This window comes from Ascaphus truei, chromosome 6, assembly GCF_040206685.1.
Source record: "Ascaphus truei isolate aAscTru1 chromosome 6, aAscTru1.hap1, whole genome shotgun sequence".
Taxonomy (NCBI): Eukaryota; Metazoa; Chordata; class Amphibia; order Anura; family Ascaphidae; genus Ascaphus; species Ascaphus truei.
In genome coordinates, this window is record NC_134488.1 from 54,273,898 (window position 1) to 54,294,458 (window position 20,561).

Below are 20,561 nucleotides of genomic sequence, written 5' to 3' on the forward strand. Positions count from 1 at the left end.
CCTTAACCGCAGCCTTCTGGCAGGGTCTTTCCGACCCCTTGAAAGATCAATTGTCCACCGTGAGAGACCTACCGCCCTCAAGGATCTTATTTCTGCATGTATATGGGTAGACCAACGCCTCCAAGAGAGACGAAACGAACGCCATTGTACATGTACTCCTGTAACTATGTCTCCTCTTCCTACTCTCTCTCTTTCCTCTGTTCCAGTCCCTGATACTTCTGAACCAATGCAGTTGGGTAGCCACCAACAATCCTTCACGGAGAAACAGCACCGGAGAACTGAGGGTGTGTCTCTAGTGTGGGCTACCTGGACATTTAGCTTACCGCTGTCCCACTCGTCTGGGAGAACGCCAATGCCCAATTTGGTACTATTTCTTCTCTCAACTCTTCTAAGTAAAGACTACCGAAAAGAATTCTAATGCCTATTGTGTTGGAGGGTACGGACTTCCATGTTGTTGCTCTTGCCTTTATCGATTCTGGGTCTGGGGGAAACTTTGTGGATCAGGATTTTGCTACCAGACATCAGATCCTACTGCTGAGGAAATCAGCTCCCATCGGTCTCGAAGCTATAGATGGTCGTCTACCTAAAGCCTGCCTTTATCTCCCTGGAAACCGTGATCCTCACTCTTTCTACTAAGGATGGACACAAGGAGCAAATTTCTTTGGATGACATTCACTCTCCATTTGTTCAGGTAATTTTGGGTCTTCCCTGGCTACAATTACAAAACCCTGTGATTGACTGGACTGATAAACAACCTATACAATGGTCTACTCCATGTATCACTCCTTGTGCCCCCATCACGCTTTCCCTTGCTGGTTTAGAGACCGCTGATCCCTCCAAAGGGCCACTTCCTGAGTTTTATCATGAATTTCTTGATGTTTTCAATAAAATCCGATCCGAGATTCTTCCCCCACATCGTCCCTTTGATTGCCCTATTGATCTGATTCCTGGTGCCATTCTGCCTAAAGGCAAATCATATCCTTTGTCCCTTCCAGAGTCCAGAGCCATGTCCGAGTATATCCAGGAGAACTTAAAGAAAGGCTTTATAAGGAACTCCACCTCTCCTGCTGGGGCAGGCATCTTTGTAAAAAAGAAAGATGGATCTCTCCGCCTCTGCATAGACTATAGAGGCCTTAATAAGATCACACAGAAAAATCGCTAGCCCTTACCTCTCATTTTGAAATTGTTTGACCGTCTGCAAGGTGCCTCCTTTTTCTCCAAACTTGATCTCCGCGGTGCCTACAACCTTACACGGATAAAGGAGGGAGACGAATGGAAAACGGCCTTTAACACCTGTGACGGCCATTACGAGTACCTAGTAATGCCATTTTGACTTTGTAACGCTCCAGCAGTCTTACAAGAGTTTGTTAATGAGATTTTTCATGATGTTCTCTATTTATTTGTCATCGTATACCTTGATGATACTCTCATTTTTTCTAAGTCTTTGTCTGAACATATCCAGCATACCAAGCTCGTCCTCGCCCGTCTTTCTCCATAAACCCCCCCCTTGAAACTCATAGCCTAGCAATCTCTGCTTGCTGGCACACCTGGAAAGGTAAAACACAGAAAATTCTTTATTGTCACACAATTACATACATTGCAGATACAATAAACAGGTTCAAGAGCTGACACTCTAAAACCCCAAATATGGATCAGAGGTAACCAGACAGGCTTAATACCTTTATTGAGAGCCTGGTTATGCCCTCACCATCACAATTAATGAAGACTGAAAACAGTAGGGGCCAGAGAAGAAGGCCTTGCAGGACACCGCAAGTGATATCCAAGGGGTTGGAGTTAGAGCCTGAGATAGACACATGTTGGAATCTATCTGATAGGTTGGAGGGAAAGCAGTTTAAAGCATGTTCCCCCATTTCAGAGCACTGGAGCTTGTTTACCAAGATAACATGCATCAGTATCAAAAGTCTTTGCAAAATCTAGGAATATTGCACCAGTAAATTGTTCAAGTTCCATTGGGCACTGGATCTCATTGCAGACTTTTAGGAGGGTGGTTACCATGGAGTTTTGGGCAAAAGCCAGATTGGAGTTGGTTATGGAAATTTGTCTTGATATTGTAATCGATTAATGAGTGGACACATTTTTCCATGACATTGCATAGTATTGGGAGGAGAGATTGGCCTGTAGTTTGATATAGTGTTTTTGTCCCCACTTTTAAAGATTGGGACAACTCTGGCATTCGATTTAAAATCCTATACGGTTTTTTTTTTTTGGTTTGTTTTTTTAAATAAATCAGCTATGTAGTATCTGATAATACTGCATTTAAAACAAAATGACTATTTTTAATGATTTTTAATGTATTAAACTTATTTGGGCTGCTACAGTATAGCAACTATTTAGGAATCTATGCAACTTAATCTTCTTAAATAGGCAGCAATATACTGAAGCATGTTGTGGGAAGCAGGATTTTTATTGATCGATCACGGGAGAACAGATCAATCAACAGCGCAAATTGTTGCATTGCCGGAAAGGCAAGCAACTGCTGCATTTATTAAAACACACACACACATTGGGCAAGTGAAAATTCCCCTTTAAATGGAACAGCAGTACTAACATGTAAAATGGTAAAAGTATATACAATGAAAGTGTTTCATACAGTTACAAGCACATGATGAGTTCATTTTGCATGCATCGAAACAAACACTGATAGGGAAAAAAATCTAAGCCAAGCCAGTGTTTTTACCTTGTTAAATATATTTATTTAAATACGAAAATCCAAAAGGGTAGTCTCACCTGAACAAAATAACTAAATGTGTTTTGTACCAGTCCTAAAAATATAATACTTTGTTTAGATATGAATGATGTGTGCTCAGTGTTCTATATATTTTCAATTTTTCTGTGATACATTGTTTAAAAAGGCAGTAAGAGATGTGCAAAGTTGTCATCATTCACATTTTTTTTTTACAAAAACACATATTGTAGGTCAAATCTGCACTGGCCAGAACTGTCTGAATGTATCTTTTTCCCTGAATGGAATTCAATGGTGCAAGGAGGAGAAAAACAGTCACCCGCTGCTCAGCATTACATTGATAAATCAATTTATCATATCTGCACTCAAAATACAACTTGCCGACACAAACGTTTCAAAAAGAATTATTGCTTTAATAGCCGATATACAGAAAAAATACAAAGTTTCGGGGGTGACCTCTTCATCAGGTGTGTTTTTTTACATTAGTGAACTCAAACCATTTTTATACCCCTGCATCCCGTTCACAATGTCATTTTCAAAATTTGCACCAAAGCATATAAACTGCCCATGATCAATTTGCCACATCTGGGATGGCTAAAAGCATTCCCCTTCACGATGCCATCACAATGGCAGCAGTTGAGCTAAGGGAATTTGCCTTTGTATCTACTTATTGCAGTATGTTGAATCATAAATATATAGTGATGGCACACTGGCAGGTACTGAGAAAAGATACGACAATTAGTCATTCATTCAGAGAGTTTCCCCTTTTTTCATATGACAGGTAAGAAATATAGGGGACAACTTAATAAAAGCAGATCTTTGGTTTCCATTTAAACAAACTAGACTTACTAATAAAAAAGGCCTATTCCCCTATCTCTATTGCAGTCATTGTAATGGCATCATGAGGGGGTTGGGGGGGGGGGGGGGAAAGGGGGCAGGGAGGTGGGGGGAAACCTAAAGCCACCACAGAAGTTGCAAATTGATCAATTTTCAGGATTTCTACATATGCACCAGCTCATGGGTAGTTTATGTGCTAAAGTGCCCATGTGGCATGATATACGTGGGGCGAACCTCAAGACAACTGAAACAACGGTTGTATCAACACATGTCGGATATGACTGGGAAGAGAAGAGTCACCAGTGGCGAGGCACTTTGTGTAAGTTAGACAATGTCTCACAATTATATTTTATTGTAGAACATGTACCCTGTCCTCAGAGGCGGTAACAGAAAAAGAGCTCTGTTACAAAGGTAATCTGTTACTAAGGGGTTAAATGAACAAAATATACTAGAGTGCTTCTGTGAGTTAGATCGCTATGGAGGGTGGGGGGGCTAATGAGGTTGTTTGCCTACACGGTTTGAGTAGGTGGGAGCCCTATTGTGTCACTGTGAAGCTCAAGGGTGGCCTTCATGGTCCCTGATTAGTGAGTGCAGGTTTAGCTTAGGGCAATGTATCTTTGTCAATGAGTGTGAATTAGTGCACAGATTAATAATTATTAATAATATGGACTCTTCCTGGTAATGTTAATAGATGCCTGAACTGTTATATGTGTGGTATTCCTGTAACATCCCAAGAATAGGATATACATTAATGGGTTAAATATTTAAAGTCATGTCTTCTGGTGGCTGGAGGTTTTCTTTCCTTTCATGATGCGGTTTGAATTACTTCCCATAGGTTTATCTTTTTAGTGAATTTTTTAATATTAGCTTTTTATTCTGCTTTTGTTCTGTAGCTTGGTGATAGAATTACATAATATATATATATATATATATATATATATATATATATATATATATATATATATATATCTTTTGTGATTATAAACTATTGAGCGAGATTAGAATATCGTAATGTGTACAAGTATTCTCAGAACTATATTAGTGACAGTTTTACTTTATCCAGTAGTGTTGTTGTAACTTTACTTAGCTAGCAATGGTGCTGCAGTGATTCAAAAAAGAGCTGATTAAATCTTACAGAATATAAAGATGGGTACTTTGCAAATAAGAAAGTTTCAGACTGGTGATTATTACTTATACAAGATAACAGAGTGATATGACAGGGGCACAATCTCATTGAAAAAATATCAGCTAATATTTTAACAAAGACCGGCTGTGTGTATTCTGATTTTGTAGAGTATTGTGACAATGCCGCTGTGATGCAGGGGTATAAAAAGGGTCTGGGTTCACAAATGTAATATTTAGCTGACGAAGGGGGCACCCCTGAAATGTTGTGTTTTTTTTCTGTATGTCTGCTATTAAAGCAATCATTATATTTGAAATGCTTGCCTCAGCAAGTTGTATTTTGAGTGTGGTGGGGATTCATTGATTTATCAATAGTTCACTTTTTTTTGCTAATTTTTGAAGCCACGCATTTTTAAAGAACTATTGGGGATGATTTACATGCAGCAAATGTTGCCATTTTACTGCTAAAGTTCACTATTTTTAACAAATTTACATGAATATGAGCATATATAAATGCTGCTCGACCCAGTTAAACATCCATTCCTGTTTACAATAATGGAGGAATTAGTAGATTCTCTTGCAGGCAGGTATAACAGGTGGTGCTGTGCACACACTGCACTAATAGCGTTGCATGTTCAGAGCGGCAGAGAATCTGTTGTTCAGCAGCCTCCTCTTCACACTGTAAAGTCAGAATGGGCACTATGAAATAGTCAAAGCTTGATTGGAGGCAGATACTCTTGCATACTCAATGGTTAAGGCATGTTGTTCAGTATCCGCCTCCTCACTCGTGTAAAGTCAGTCAGTAAACATAATCGGCTCCATGTTTATTGCCGAGGTGGGAACTTTATAGTTATTATGCTCCATACAGTGCACTTCCTCACAATTCATCTTGATGTTATACAGTAGATATGATTACAGGACACACAGTGACAATGGGGATGATTAATGCACCAATCCCCATCCATAAACATCACACTACATGACAGTATCACTCAGTCACTACCAACATGAAATGTAATTGGTAAATCTAATTGGTAAATTGTGTATTTACTGCATGTGCCCTTTTTATATTTGCAGTAAAGAATTTCAAGTAAATTTTTTGAAGATGGCCATTTTTCTCCTAGAGTTTATGGTACCCAATCAGCTGCTTGGATATTTTCTATGAGCAACAGAAGTCCAAAATTCACCAGTTTGGCGAGCTTGTGAGAAAGTTGCCCATCTCTAACTGTAATCGCACACACCTAAAGTATACCTATATTTCTTTTAAACAGCTCTGCAACAATTAGCAACACAGTGGTTAAGCATTCTTCCTTTATCTATTCACTGCTAGAGGTACTTATTGTTGAACAGTCTCTAGAATCAAGGGTTATATAAGCTGTAATCTCCTACTTTAAGTCTGTGCAATTTAAATATCAAGAATGCAATATCAAGAATGCATCAAGCATGATGTGCTATTATTTCTGTACATTTACTGTACATCACAAATGGAAAACCAATGCAAAATAAAAAGGCAACTATAATTAAATCCATGATTAGTAACTATATAAAAATATATACTGCCATTTTTTATCTCCAGCAACATGATGCCTACAACATTTCTGTGTAAAAAGAAGAGAAAGAGAAAGGGTTAGATGAATTAGATCATTTGTACACTCCGATATTCTCCTTTATGTGAGTATCTCATTTATATATTTACTGAATGTTCTATAAACAATATGACATTGCTTAGATTAAGTTGAACAGTGGACCCATGAACTTTGCACCAAAAGAATCTTAGCCAATACTGAAAATAATTCATATCTACACATGCTCAGGGTTAGTAGCCACATGCATGTATACTGTAAGTCACTAAGGATTGCACATATAGACATGCAGGTGCACTACTGAGTTTTTGTTTTAATCTTTGTTGTACTGTATCTTGGTGAGTTTTTGTTACCCACCATAACAGTTTTATGAATATACCCTCTCATTTTTACATTTTGTATACACTTTCAAAAATAGCATTATTTTGTCTTTATTACATTATTCTATGTTTGGTAATTTAAAAAAATAAAAAAGAAAGAGATGTGATATGCTTGTCAAGAAAGAACAAGTGGGATAAGGTGGGTATTTCTAGATTTGAAGCAAAAAACATATGTTCTTCTTTAAACGTGAGACTTCTTACAAATGTCCTGTGGATTGCAAAATTGTCTACAAAGCTGTAAGAAATGTAAATAAGTTGCTATAAAAATATTACATTTTAAATTAAACTTGGCACTTGCTGAAAAGTTTATTTTAGTAATCATACTTATTTTCTAACTTTTAGAAAACCAATAAAAACTTATTTCTACATTTCACAAGGCTGAAATAAAACTACATTAAAATAAAAGTGGAGTATACACTTTTTTTTACCATATCTTTGCCAGTAGCATTTTATCTTATAAATACATACTGTATGCATACATATATATGGATCATTAAAACATTTCATCTTTTTGTTTAAAAAATGTATGATAATGTATACGCCTCAATATTAGGTCTATTAACAAAGCATCTTATTTATTAAAAAAACATTTATGATAGTATATTAAAAACAATTACATGACCACAAAAATAATCACATGGTAGCATGTTTTTTTAACCTGAAAGATTAATTTCTCAAATGTAGCATCAATTAGCAATTCCATGTGAAGAGGCAATTTATTGGGTTCAATTAAATTATTTATAGCCATTTTGGCATCATGGAGCTTGGTGCTATACCAAAAGAATGTTAACTACATAAGTAATATGTTTACCATATTTCCTCGATTGTAAGACGCCATCGATTGTAAGACGCACCATCGATTTGGCCCTTACATTCGAGGAAAATTACTTTTTCACTTAACATGTTTCAGGAGAGGTCCCATGTCAGCGGATGATGAAGCGGGCGGCAGAGGCAGTACAGGTACCATGTCTGCAGATGGTTGAAGATGGACAGCGGGCGGGAGTGCAGTGGGTGTGCGGCGGGAGCGCCACAGCAGCGGCAGGACAAGTCCCAGGTTTGCATGTGAATGAACATAAGAAGACAGCAGGTGTGCGGCGGTGGTGGCGGCAGGAGATCATAATAGCAGGAGAGCTGAGCAGGAGCAGAGTGGCATAGGGGAACGGCTTGGGAGGTGCACACTGTAACTGGAAGTCAGACACCGTCAACTTCCAGTGTTAGTGTGCACCTTCCAAGCTGTTCCCCTATGCCACTCTGCCGCGCACGCCGTCTTCTTATCTTCATTCACCTGCAAACTTGGGACCTGTCCTGCCAACACTGCCGCCGACTTCGTCCTTCGCTGACATGGGACATTTCCTGAAACATGGTAAGTGAAAAGAGGGGGTTAGTAATGTAGACACTTTTTTTTTTAAATACATAAATTCTAAGACTCACCCCAATTTCAGACGTGAAAATCGAAAAAAAAGAGCGCCTTAGAATCGAGGAAATAGGGTATATAATTCAAGTCAGCTGTGATAAACCAGTAGAATCCAAGAATGTGATCTGTGATTCTTAAGAATTTAGTATTTACTATAACATATCTATAATTTAGGAAATATGTGTTAGAATTTTGCAACGCATTACCAATGCCAAAAATAAACTATGAGCTAAACAACTAAAATATGATAATGTACAGTATTCATTTTCTCTACACATTTGAATCAAGTGCATGGGAATGCACTTAATTTTAAGTGACTCCATATGGTTATTTGTTATCGTCACATGATTATGTGTGTTTTATATAAACTCCTGATTGCAATTTAGAATATGGTAGATCATGTGTTTATCAGCATTCAGTACACTCTAGAAGTCATATCAAGAAGGGATTGGTCTTGCATTTTGTCCAGGACAAAATGGTCTTGGCCAGAACCATACATGTTTGAATGTCCCGTGGCATTATAGAAAATTTCTTTTTTTAAACCTTCACTACGGTCAACCCACTAGGGTCAAGTGGAAAGTTCAGGAACATGTTGCTTTCCACTTTATTATGAACAGAAAAGGTCTTCTGCAATGGATTTCCAGTATGGTTGATGGATGCTTGGGCAGCAGAAAGAGCTACTTGAAAGGTTCCATCTGAAAGGAGATATATATCATTAAATACAAAATGCATTAAGTGACTAAACCTAAACATGCTAAACCTTTTTGTTACTACTAAATATAAAACATTTGGTGATGGACACATCTAGGCAAATACATCAGTGAGGTCACTCTAAAGCAAATGTGAAAGCAACTGCAGAGACGATGGTCCATATTTACAAGCTAGTGCTATTACTTAAAACTCTTTTCAGTGCAAGAATAAACTTTAAATATGTTCAGTTACAGATTTACAGAATTCTACGGTATAATAGTAATCACCAAATGTATGTGAGCCATGAAGGTCGTAAGAGTATTAAACCACTCAGGAATTTAAAGTACTGACTATTGATTTCATATTGTATTTTTATTTTCAGTCCTAGAAGTGTGAGCTGAAATGCATTAGCCTATTCCTATACCAGACAAAGCTGGCTCTCCTCAACCCAGGTGTTTTGTGATATGAAGACAACCAAACCAATGCACAAAGGGTAACGTAAAACTACAAGATCATGTAGTTTCCACTATGAGGTCAGGTAAAGATTGTGTGACAGAAATATGGCTTGGCATGGAAACGGAATAGATTGGCTTAATTAATTATACATCCCCTCAGTCATGATTTAGAATAATTGAACTGTTAAACTATGGTTCGATAGGTCTGTGTCGAAATCAGAAATGTCAGTTAACAACCTTGCAGTCTTATACAGTTTGCAATACATTTTCAATGAATAGTAATATTGGATAAGAATCCTTTTTATACTGTAAATTCATAATATGTTTAGGTCATGGGGATCCCATTAAAAAATACTGTATGGTCGCAATGGAAAGTGTGGCTGAGGTTATTTGGAATTCCCTCACCACAGTTGACAAGTAATTTCATGACAATTGGGTCATACAGTATATGGTCCAAGAAATGACATGCTATTTATCAGTTTCTCCTATCTGCAAAAATGGGGCAATCCTGTGAAAGAAAACTACACAGGTTATATTAATAAAAGACATTTCCATTGCTTTCCATGGGATTTTGTTTCTTTTTAAAAAAATCTGGTCCAATTTTGTGTCCAAGTTGTTCAGTTGGGAGACTTTGATAAATAAATCTCTTTCAGTAAATATTTATGCGTGGAATACTTAGTCTAGATAAGTGCACTGGCACCACACATGTAAGTAATCCACAAAATACAAACATCAGGAGTCACTAAAGTGCATTAGTGCCAATCGCCTGATGGAAACTAACTTGAATGGGAGTTTCTGTGCATTAGTTCCTGATCTGCAATAGCGCCCTTTAGTGATTAACCCCCTTAGGTCTAATCAGAAAAGCAAATAAATTGCCTGTTTCATATATTGGAATTCATACTAATAAAAGACAACCTTGCCCAATTACATATACTTTAGATTTTTAGCTTGGTTTACTATGTAGTGAAGACTGTTTATCAAAGTTTCCTGGCTGAAAAACTGGTGCTAATAAACATCATACATCTGATGCAGGCCTTTTTCTTTTGTTACTACTAGCTTTGTGCTACCTTTCTAGTCAATAGACTTTGATAAATAGCCTATGTTGGCTGAGATTTACTAACCTCGATGTGGGGTACCACACCTTGACCAGGATTAACTGCCATTTTAGTAAATGGCAGTTAACGCTGTTTTGTGGTCCCACACCCCGCATTAGTGCTCAGCGAGTCCCCGTGGTAGTGAGCAAACCTTCTTGAACTGTTTAGTAGTTTTAGACATTTTGGTCTGTTTTGTATATTAGACTTCATATATTGTTTATTATTCATTATTTTGTATGTTAGTCTTTTATATATCTTATATGTTATTCATTGTTTTGTTTATTAGACAGACTTTCATGTACACTTGCAAATGCGGACAAAAGGCAGTATATTGTGTACTGCACCGACACACTTTATTCGAGCAAATACCCGGTATGTACCTGGCAGATACCTGGAATGCGCCACTCCTCACCTCTGACAAGCCCCGTTGCATTTGCCTTGCCAGCCTGGGTTCATGCCTGGCTGATGGGCGGCTGATCTGTTAAATGATAATGATTAGGATTTAATAGGCTGCAATGCTTCGCGTGTCTACCAGATGGCATAAATTCATGAATTGTAATGCAGTATATATATATATATACTGTGCAGTATTGCAGCCAGCGGGAATAAAATGCTTCAATCCCTGCTTGGAAAATAACTCAATGCACTCGGGCAGAAAACAGTCACAAACTTCAATACACCCGGGTATACCCGAATTCGTGGGACTAGCCAAGCTCGAATAAAGTGTGTCGCCAGTGTATGTATATATGCAGTCCCAGAGGGGAAGGAGAAGCGGAGCACAGCTGTACAGACGAGGGGTAAATCCAGAATAACAGCAAGTCTGATAAAAAACTTCTTTATTAAATAAACGACAACATGGTGCAGAAAAAGGTTCCTCTTACGCGTTTCACGCCCCGATTGGGGCTACATATCTACTGACTCCATGGGACGCACGCCAACGGAGGAACCTCAGGTCACTGCATGTGAGTTACATCTTACTTTGGTTCATGCTGGGACTTATACACAGGGTATATGGTAGCATTGAGACGCCTCCCAATCAGAGGTGACTTAGTGGGATTTTCTTATACCTCCCATCTACAGCACTTACCAGGACTTTATATATGCTTCTCATTTTTGAGAGCTTACCTGTGTATACCAGGAATCACTGATATTGCAGATTCCTGTATGATGAATTTTCTTCTATCAAGATTATTTGAATTGTGAATGTGATCAGTTACCTTATTCCTTATTCATTGCAGCACTATATACTGGAACTGTGTTCTATATGCTTTATTGTGTGTGTGTGTGTGTGTGTGTGTGTGTGTGTGTGTGTGTGTGTGTGTGTGTGTGTGTGTGTGTGTGTGTGTGTGTGTGTATATATATATATATGTATATATACATATACACATATATATATATATATATATGTGATTGTGCCAGCTTTTTCTACTTAATACATGTTTTTTGATATTCCTGAGTGTGCTGTCTCTTCCTTGCTTTGTGGTCCTGGGATCCTGGATTTACCTGGTAAGGAGTCTATATATATATATATATATATATATATATACACACACACACACACACACACACACACACTGTACATACATACATACATACATACATACATACATACATACATACATACATACATACACACACAGTATATCCTCTACAGAAACTAGTACTTTTCAGGTACCTTCCTTCCTCCCCTCCAGTTCCTTTTTCACCTTTTTATCAAAAGGAAAATGATGTTTCATCTCATTTTTCTTCCTATACTTGTCTTCCATTTCATCCATCCAGTCAATGTTCCAATCTAGAACAGGTAGAGGATTGACTTTAGATTTATTTTTGGAAATCCCTACATTTTCACCATGGTTGTGGGTAGATAGCATTCCATCCAATGGGGAGGCTGGAGGAGAATAATCTAAAAGTAAAACAAATGCATACAAAGCAATTAGTTCCAATGCCATATTTATAAAATAATATCTAAGTTATCATATAACTTAATAAATAAATACAATTTTGTTTACTGTACACTATAGAAGTTACAGTACATACAATAAAATAAACTCTAAATCTAACTGATTTTTATATTTTTACTTTCTCCTTTGAAGATGAGGATCATTTGTGATGTAATTTCAGTTGAAAATTATGTATTAGAGGTACTGATGTTAATTTATTAACTGACCCTTGTTTCTTATTTAACAGAATATACATTCCCGCTCCTTCACTGCTGCAGTGTAAAACTCTGGGTGAAGAAGAAGTGTGGGTGTTTGCAGAGGTTTGCACTTCTCCAGATGTGGCATATATCAGAGGTACAATGAACCTCAATACACTATTGCCTGTTTCATACTCTCCAGCCATATATAAATTACCAAGATATATCAATGGATTTATTGCACAGTAGATTTAATTATACAATGTTTTTCTTACCATATAAACGTGACTACATTTTAACAATGGCTGTAGCCTAAATAAATTGCAATTTCTTAATACTTAGATTCAAACATTTTAAAAATAAATGTTCAATCTGATGTGTGCACCCATTATTCCTGCCACAATAAAATCTTATTACACTTAATTTGGACAACAGCAATTCTACTGTATGCTCAATGACTTTAGAGGCAATCACGATTGTTGCCTTGCACCATTGGTTAGTACATATAGTTATTAGTGAGTAATGGAGTAATGTCACTGTACGGTACTTATTGTGTATGGGCTATATCATCGTATTTCCTCCAGCCCTTTTCACATATTTTCTTACAGCAGGCTCCTCTGGAATTACAGGAACACTTTAATTTAGCATGCCAACATTTTTTTTTTTTTTTAGATTCATTTATCTGTTTAATTGGCTCTATTAAATACATTAAATCACCCTTAAAGTAACTGTCTTATTTATTTCTATCTCATGGGAAATGAGTATGTATCACTTCTTGTAAAAAACACTGGATTGAAGCATTCCAGTTACTTATGTTTATCTTCTCCTGAAAATGGGGCCGCAAAATACTTTTGCAAACGTAGAAGGCATAAAAGCTCGGTCATGTTTGCATTATGGATGGTTTTAATTATATGGACATAGACTGGGGCAATGAGATTAGCATAGCAACGATAGGAAACAGTTTTTTGGGGGTGCTTAAAGACAATTACGTGACCCAATTATTGAGGAACAAAACAGGAGAGGGGCAATACTGGATTTGGTAATATCAAACAATGTAGAGGTAATAACAAATATTCAAGCCCTGGAACATTTGGATGACAGTGATCATAGCATGCTCACATTTGAAATAAATTATCCAAAACCATATTACATGGGTTCAATAAAGACTTATGGGCTTAGGCCGCACTTATAGTGCCGGCGAATCGACGTTACGTCAAAACAAATGTATTGAAACCGTCGCAAGCGCTTATAGTAAGGACGGCGTGACGGCTTGGTCACGATTGGTGGAAGTCAATTCAATTTGATTTTTTCAGCGACGTCTGCGTTGCCGTCACCGTCACTATAAGCGTGGCCTTATTCTGTAAACTCCGATAGCACTGAGCCGTGCGACCTGCACGGAAACCCCATTCAAGTCAAAAGGGATTTCATTGCAGATTGCACAGTTCAACGCTATCGGATCTTACAGAATAAGCCGCTTAAAATTTTAGAAAGGCAGATTTCAATAAACTGAGGACTAATCTACAAGGAATAAATGAAGGAAAATGTGAAAGATAAATGGGCAGTCTTTAAAACATTGTTATAAAAGCACTTATCAGTGTATACCCCTGGGTAATAAATATAAAAGTGCCAAGTCTAAACCAATGTGGCTAAATAAAAAGGTAGAAGAGAAAATGGAAAAGAAGAGGCAGGCGTTTAGATCCTGAAGGGACGGAATTCTCGTATCACAATTATAAGGAATGTATCAAAAGGGCAAACAAATGAGCAAAAATGGATAATGAAAAAAAGATTTAAATAGAAAGTAAGATCAACCCATAAAAGTTCTTTAAGTACCTTAAAAAAAAAATTACAAAAAAAAATATTTTTTGCATCGGTATTTAGCAGGAAAAAATAAATTGCAACAGTAGTGCCACAGAAGGAATCCACAACCTCTATATTAATTAACAATTGGTTAACGGAGGAAGAAGTTCATAGGTGGCATGATAAAATTAAAGTAAATAAGGCACCTGGCCCTGATGAAATACATCCAAGGGTTCTTAAGGAGCTAAGTTTAGTAATAGCCAAATGATTACATTTAATATTCAAGGACTCAATTTCCACAGTTTTAGTACCACAAGATTGGCGTAAAGCAGACGTGGTGCCTATATCTAAAAAGGGAGCTACAGTAGATCACAACCAAGAAATTACAGAACTGTAATCCTAACATCAATAGTGGGGAAGCTACTTGAAGGTTTTTAGTACGGGATAATATTCAGGAATACCTCATTGGAAACCAAATTATTAGTAATAGTCAGTTAATAGTCAGTATGGATGTATGAAGGATAGGTAGTGCCAAAATAACCTTATTAGTTTCTTTGAAGAGGCAAGTGAGAATTTAGACCAGGGAAATAAATTACAGATATGGTCTACTTAGATTTTGCAAAGGCTTTTGATACGGTTCCACACCAGAGGTTAGTGTACAAAATTAAGAAAATTGGACTTGGTAAATATATTTGCACCTGGATAATAGATAACAGAGCTTTCATAAATGTTCAGGTTGGGCTAAAGTTGTAAATTGAGTACCTCAAGGATTGGTTCTGGGACCCCTGCTTTTTAAATTGTTTATTATTAAACTTGAGTTTTGCATACTGTAGAGAGCAAAGTCGTCATCTTTGCTGATGATGCAAAATTGTGAAAAGTAGTAGAATCAGAGAGTAATTTCTCTCCAGAAGGTCGTGGGGAAACTAGAAACTTGAGCAGGTAAATGGCATATGAGGTTTAATACAGATAAATGTAAGGTTATGCATTTTGGGAAACAAAAATAAACAAGCAATTTACAAATGAAATGGTGATAAATTAGGAGAATCCTTGATGGAGAAGGATTTAGGAGTGCTTGTAGACAGCAGGCTTAGCAATAATGCCCAAAGTCATGCAGTAGCTGCAAAGACAAACAAGATATTATCTTGCATTAAACGGGGAGTGAATGGAAGGACAGACAGTAAACATAATTATGCCCCTCTATAAAAGTATTAGTAAAATCACAACTTGAATATGGAGTACAGTTTTGGGCATTGCTCCATAGAAAAGACATTACAGAACGAGAAAAAGTGCACAGAAAAGCCACAAAATTAATAAAGGGGATGGATAATCTGACTTTTGAGGAGATGCTTACTAAATTAGATTTGTTTACATAAGAAAAGAGGCATCTAAGAGGGGATATGATAACTATATACAAATATTCGGGACAATACAAGGAGCTTTCAAAAGAACTATTCATCCCATGGGCAGTACAAATGACCCAGGGTCATACCTTAAGGTTGGCGGAAAGGAGATTTCACCAGCATCAAAGGAAAGGGTTCTTTACAGTAAGGGCAATTAAAATGTGGAATTCCTTACCCATGGAGACTGCGATGTCAGATACAATAGATGTCCAACCTTTTTTTGAAGATAACTTTTTAGAAAGGAAAGGTATACAAGAATATACCAAATAGTAAACTTATAAACTTAAACTCAAGGATGTTGATCCAGGAAGTAATCTGATTGCCAGTATTTGGAGTCAGGAAGGGGTTTATTATTCCCCTTATGAGATATAATTATATGATATTTCACTGAGTTTCTTTTTTGTTTGCCTTCCTCTGGATAAATATACTGTAAGTACAAATATAGGATAAAGTATGTGTCGTCTAAATTTAGCATAGGTTAACTATGTAACTATGTAACCATGTAACCAAAAAAAAGTGAGTGAAACACACAAATATAGTGTGGTATTTCTGTAATATATACAGTAGGAAAAGGTGGGGAGGACCTTTATGCACTCACGTGTCAGGAATATATCAAGCCTACATATACTCTCCATGATGCCTCAGATTAAACATCACAAGTAAAAAGACTCAGTATGGAAGAGTACATCACCACTTCTGCCCTGCACTTTCTCCGATTGACTATCGATTAGTCTGGAGAAGGTCCACATCACTTCTGTTTCATAAATAAAAGCATAAAGAATTCCCCCTATCATTTGCTAGATTTGTCTTTTTACTTCCTTTTTCGGTTGCGCCTTACTCTGAGGAGGAGATAAACTGGTTTATTGGTCTATTCATGGACTATGTAGCCTTACTGTGTCCTCCCAATCTCTGATACTCACTGAGTGTTGTGACAAGGAATTCTCTTTGTTAAATTAACCCATTATTGTTTGCTCTAAAAAGTTGTGGGGGCGTTACACTTATAAATTCATATACACACTAGTTATTATCTTCAATTTAACTAACGTTGGGTTTTACCAAAAGGCATATACTGTACAAAACCATAAAGACATACATATTATATAGACAACCAGTTCCAAAAGGTCATACAAACCAAATGGAAATGCCTTCGCACTAACCCCTTAGAAATGTAAATATTATGGACTTTATAAGGATGTATATCTTTTTAAGAAAACAAAAGTTTTAATATGTAGCATTTGCAATTGTAGTTTGAGCTACATACAGGTAGAGGTTATATTGCATATATAAATAGATTAATACAAATCTTAACATATCAAAGTTTTACATTAAATTGCTGTGGTCAAATGCTTCTATCTCATTTAGAATACTCCCTTTATAGTTTAAAATGTCTGCATCTAGTATTTGGATGAAGAAGATCATTGGTAATAAGGCATGCAAGTCACTATGATGGGCTTCTTTGTTAGATACAGTTTAATTCAAGTATATATAGTATATTCTCATTTCTTAATCTCCCTCCTCCACTGATGGTAACACTTGAACTACACTGATTTAATCTATAGATGTTTAATGACAAACATGAACTCCTGCGTGCAAACACAGAAGATAATCCAACTACCCGATATTTATCCACCCTTTGCAAAAGTAGTATTCCTGCTGTAAATGAAAAAGAACGAGAAGGTGCCCTTTATAAATTGCCACAGGACTCATTACATTACTGGAGACACTGAGCACTAAAAGAGAATTAGGCACAAGTCAGACAGTAAAAGCATTGGTAGCTTTTAAAGCATTAAAATATGTCCCCTATTCTGCTGATGAAAGGCTAAATAGAAAATGATCAGCCAGCAAAGAGATTAGCTAAATGAAGGCTGGCCTGGGAGATGCAGAAACTTGTCTAAAAGGACATTTACGGCTCAAGATCATTTAAGAACTGGCTGACCTTAATCCAGATACTTTTTCAGAACTAGATAATTAGACACTAAATATGCAAAATGTTTTTATTGGGCTTTAAAATGTTACCAGGAATGATAGTTAATTTGTTGTAGATCTCTATTTATGTATAATAATGATAATTATGCTTTTCTTTATGATCTACCTCTACTTCTCTCTCAGCTCATTAGGTATGTAATTAATTTCCTAGAGAGCATTTTCATACTTTACAAAAATGTAAAATAGTCTATTTATGAAAGTCTCCTGCAGCAAAACAGGGGCAAGAGGACACATCAGTTCTATGAAAGAAACCAATCCCAAAGTTTTAATGGGAGTCTTTTATTAAATAATCTGAAGTTTACTTTTGCCCAAGTTATGCCTCTGTTCGGATGCCTGGATAGTTTTATAAATAGTCCCAGAACAGCTGATCTCTTACAATAAATACTACATGAAGCCTTAAGTGTGTTATACAGATATACAGTATCAATAGTCTCCAGGTTGTAAACTGGAGCAAAAACAGCACCAGATTTATTAATGCTAATATTTGCCCCTGTTTTGCCACCAGAAGAGTTTATTCAATTAACTCCTTCAAATGCTATGTATCACAGCTTCATTTGGCAAGACTTCTACAATTGTGTATTACAGAAATAAATCCCATTGAACATCTGGTGCACTTTTTCACCGCCTCAGGCAAAAATGTCTGCCATTCTTATTACAGAAATAAATTCCAGTGAACATCTGGTGCACTTTTTGCACTGTTTGATACCCCAGTCATTTCTGATGACCTTGACAAACATTAAATGGTATCTGGTAAAGGCAGATGTTAAAAAAAAAGCTGCTTAAAAATAATCAGATTTTAAGAGATAAATGGGGATTTTGTTTTAAACATAAATCAGTGTTTGGGGAATGCATACCATTAACCCTTGTACTGCCAATGCATATCACACTGCAGGCATTGTTATGTTATCCAAATATATTATTTCCATGCACTTGTGAATCAAGATCTAAATGTTGTTTATAGTCTCAGAAAATAATGCTGTTTGTTTAAAGACGCCTGTAAGATAAATTAAAGAACTACAAATCAGGATTTACAAGTCAGTAATTGAACATCACGTTTTCCATTTATGGATGGCTTTCACGGTAATATACTGTATGCATTTCACCCTCCACACCATCTATATTGTATGTATATACAGTAGTTAATGCAAATAAACATTTCACAGATTTTGTGAACTTGCTATTAAAATTAATTTGCTCAATTTACGTGAGGATGTTTATTTGTGCCCCATCATTAAACAAATTGCAATCAAAAACTCATAACTAATTTGTCTACAAACGATAATACATCCTTATTATATTTTATTTTAACCAGAAATATTGTGCTAAATACTGACATCTGTTGTTGCTTTCTTCGAATTTACTGCGTCTCGCAAAAGAAGTTCACTCCTTGAGGTCTTCTTTGGTTTTGTTAGGAAGGGATGGAGTATACAAATTTTTATTAATAAAAAAGTTTTACCGGGAATTAATACATTGAGAGTTACCTCTCATTTTGAAGTATGTCCTGGGCACACAGTTATAAAAAAAATGGTAACATTAAAAGAACAGGGTTATACAGTCAATCCACAGACATTTCATGGACAGAGTTGGAAAATTGTGTACAGGGGATAATGGGCTTATGAGTTTCAGATTGAAATAGAGCAGATTTAATCAGCTAACGGCAGCAAATGGTGCACACCTTTTGGCTGAGCCTAAGGCTGTCTGCCTTTGGGTCAACGAAGATGTACACTGGGGTGATTGAGATTCAATACAGCTGTGAACGCAAAGTTCTTTGTGTCCCCTTGGCTCATTAACATTCCAGTGGGTTGGGTTGACGTTCCACAAAGTATAAGCAAATATTAACCCTTAGCACACTGGTCCTGTGCAGCGGGGAGCAGCTCTTGGGGAGCCCCATCAGGCTTTCCGCCATTGGGGCAATGCAGATGTTCAAATGGTTTTGCAGTAAATAAAGATGTTGCATACATTACCCCTAATACGAAATAATGAACAAATAATGCATTACATAACGTTATCTCCTTAACCATTGTTTCAATAGAAAAACTGTTTACAGTGTTTTCCAATGCAACAGTACATTGGAAAACACTGTAAAAAGTATTGCTATTGAAACCATGTTTAAGGAATTAACGCACGTTATTTAATGCATTATTTTTTACTTTTGCACCAGCTTGGGATTTACAGTTTGACTAGGGGGAGAAAGCATAAAACATATCCCCCCTTTTACTGTATCTGCGTCAAAAACACTGTCAAGTTTTAGAAGGCATAAATCTGCTTAATGATATGTGACACATTTATTTACCAGTGCTTACATTCAATGCAACAGCATGTAAAAAAAAATACAAATCAGTGTGTCAAAGCTCATGCAGTGATACATACACAACTAGCAGTCACCAAAGGATGCTCTGGTGTCAATTTGTATGTATTGTATTGTATTGTATTGTATTGTATGTCTTTATTTATATAGCGCCATTAATGTACATAGCGCTTCACAGCAGTAATACATGTGGTAATCCAATAAATAACAGATAATATAAATAACAGATCATGGGAATAAGTGCTTTAGACATTAAGGAAGAGGAGTCCCTGCTCCGAGGAGCTTACAGTCTAATTGGTAGGTAGGGAGAACGTACAGAGACAGTAGGAGGGAGTTCTGGTAAGTGCATCTGCAGGGGGCCAAGCTTTATGTGCCATGTGTTCAGAATAGCCACAGTCCTATTCATATGCTTCTTTAAGCAAGTGTGTCTTAAGGTGGGTCTTAAAGGTGGATAGAGAGGGTGCTAGTCGGGTACTGAGGGGAAGGGCATTCCAGAGGTGAGGGGCAGTCAATGAAAAAGGTTTAAGGCGGGAGAGGGCTTTAGATACAAAGGGGGTAGAAAGAAGACATCCTTGAGAAGAACGCAAGAGTCTGGATGGTGCATAACGAGAAATTAGGGCTGAGATGTAAGGAGGGGCAGAAGAGTGTAAAGCT

The 20,561-nt window shown here is 36.9% G+C and overlaps 1 protein-coding gene across 4 annotated transcripts in view; it reads right to left on the reverse strand.

The window, feature by feature from the left end:
- Nucleotides 1-2,521: 2,521 nt before the first annotated feature.
- ROBO4 (roundabout guidance receptor 4) overlaps nt 2,522-20,561 on the reverse strand; it is a 255,040-nt gene continuing 237,000 nt past the window's right edge. For 2 of the 4 annotated variants that reach the window (XM_075604307.1, XM_075604308.1), the window contains exons 19-20: nt 11,955-12,182; nt 2,523-8,735 (exon numbers count right to left, since the gene is read on the reverse strand). In XM_075604307.1, coding sequence (XP_075460422.1) covers nt 8,578-8,735; nt 11,955-12,182 — 386 coding nt within the window. In that variant the 3' untranslated portion in view covers nt 2,523-8,577. Of the gene's footprint in view, nt 8,736-11,954; nt 12,183-20,561 lie in introns of all 4 variants that reach the window. The other 2 variants (XM_075604310.1, XM_075604309.1) reach the window with 2 other exon arrangements.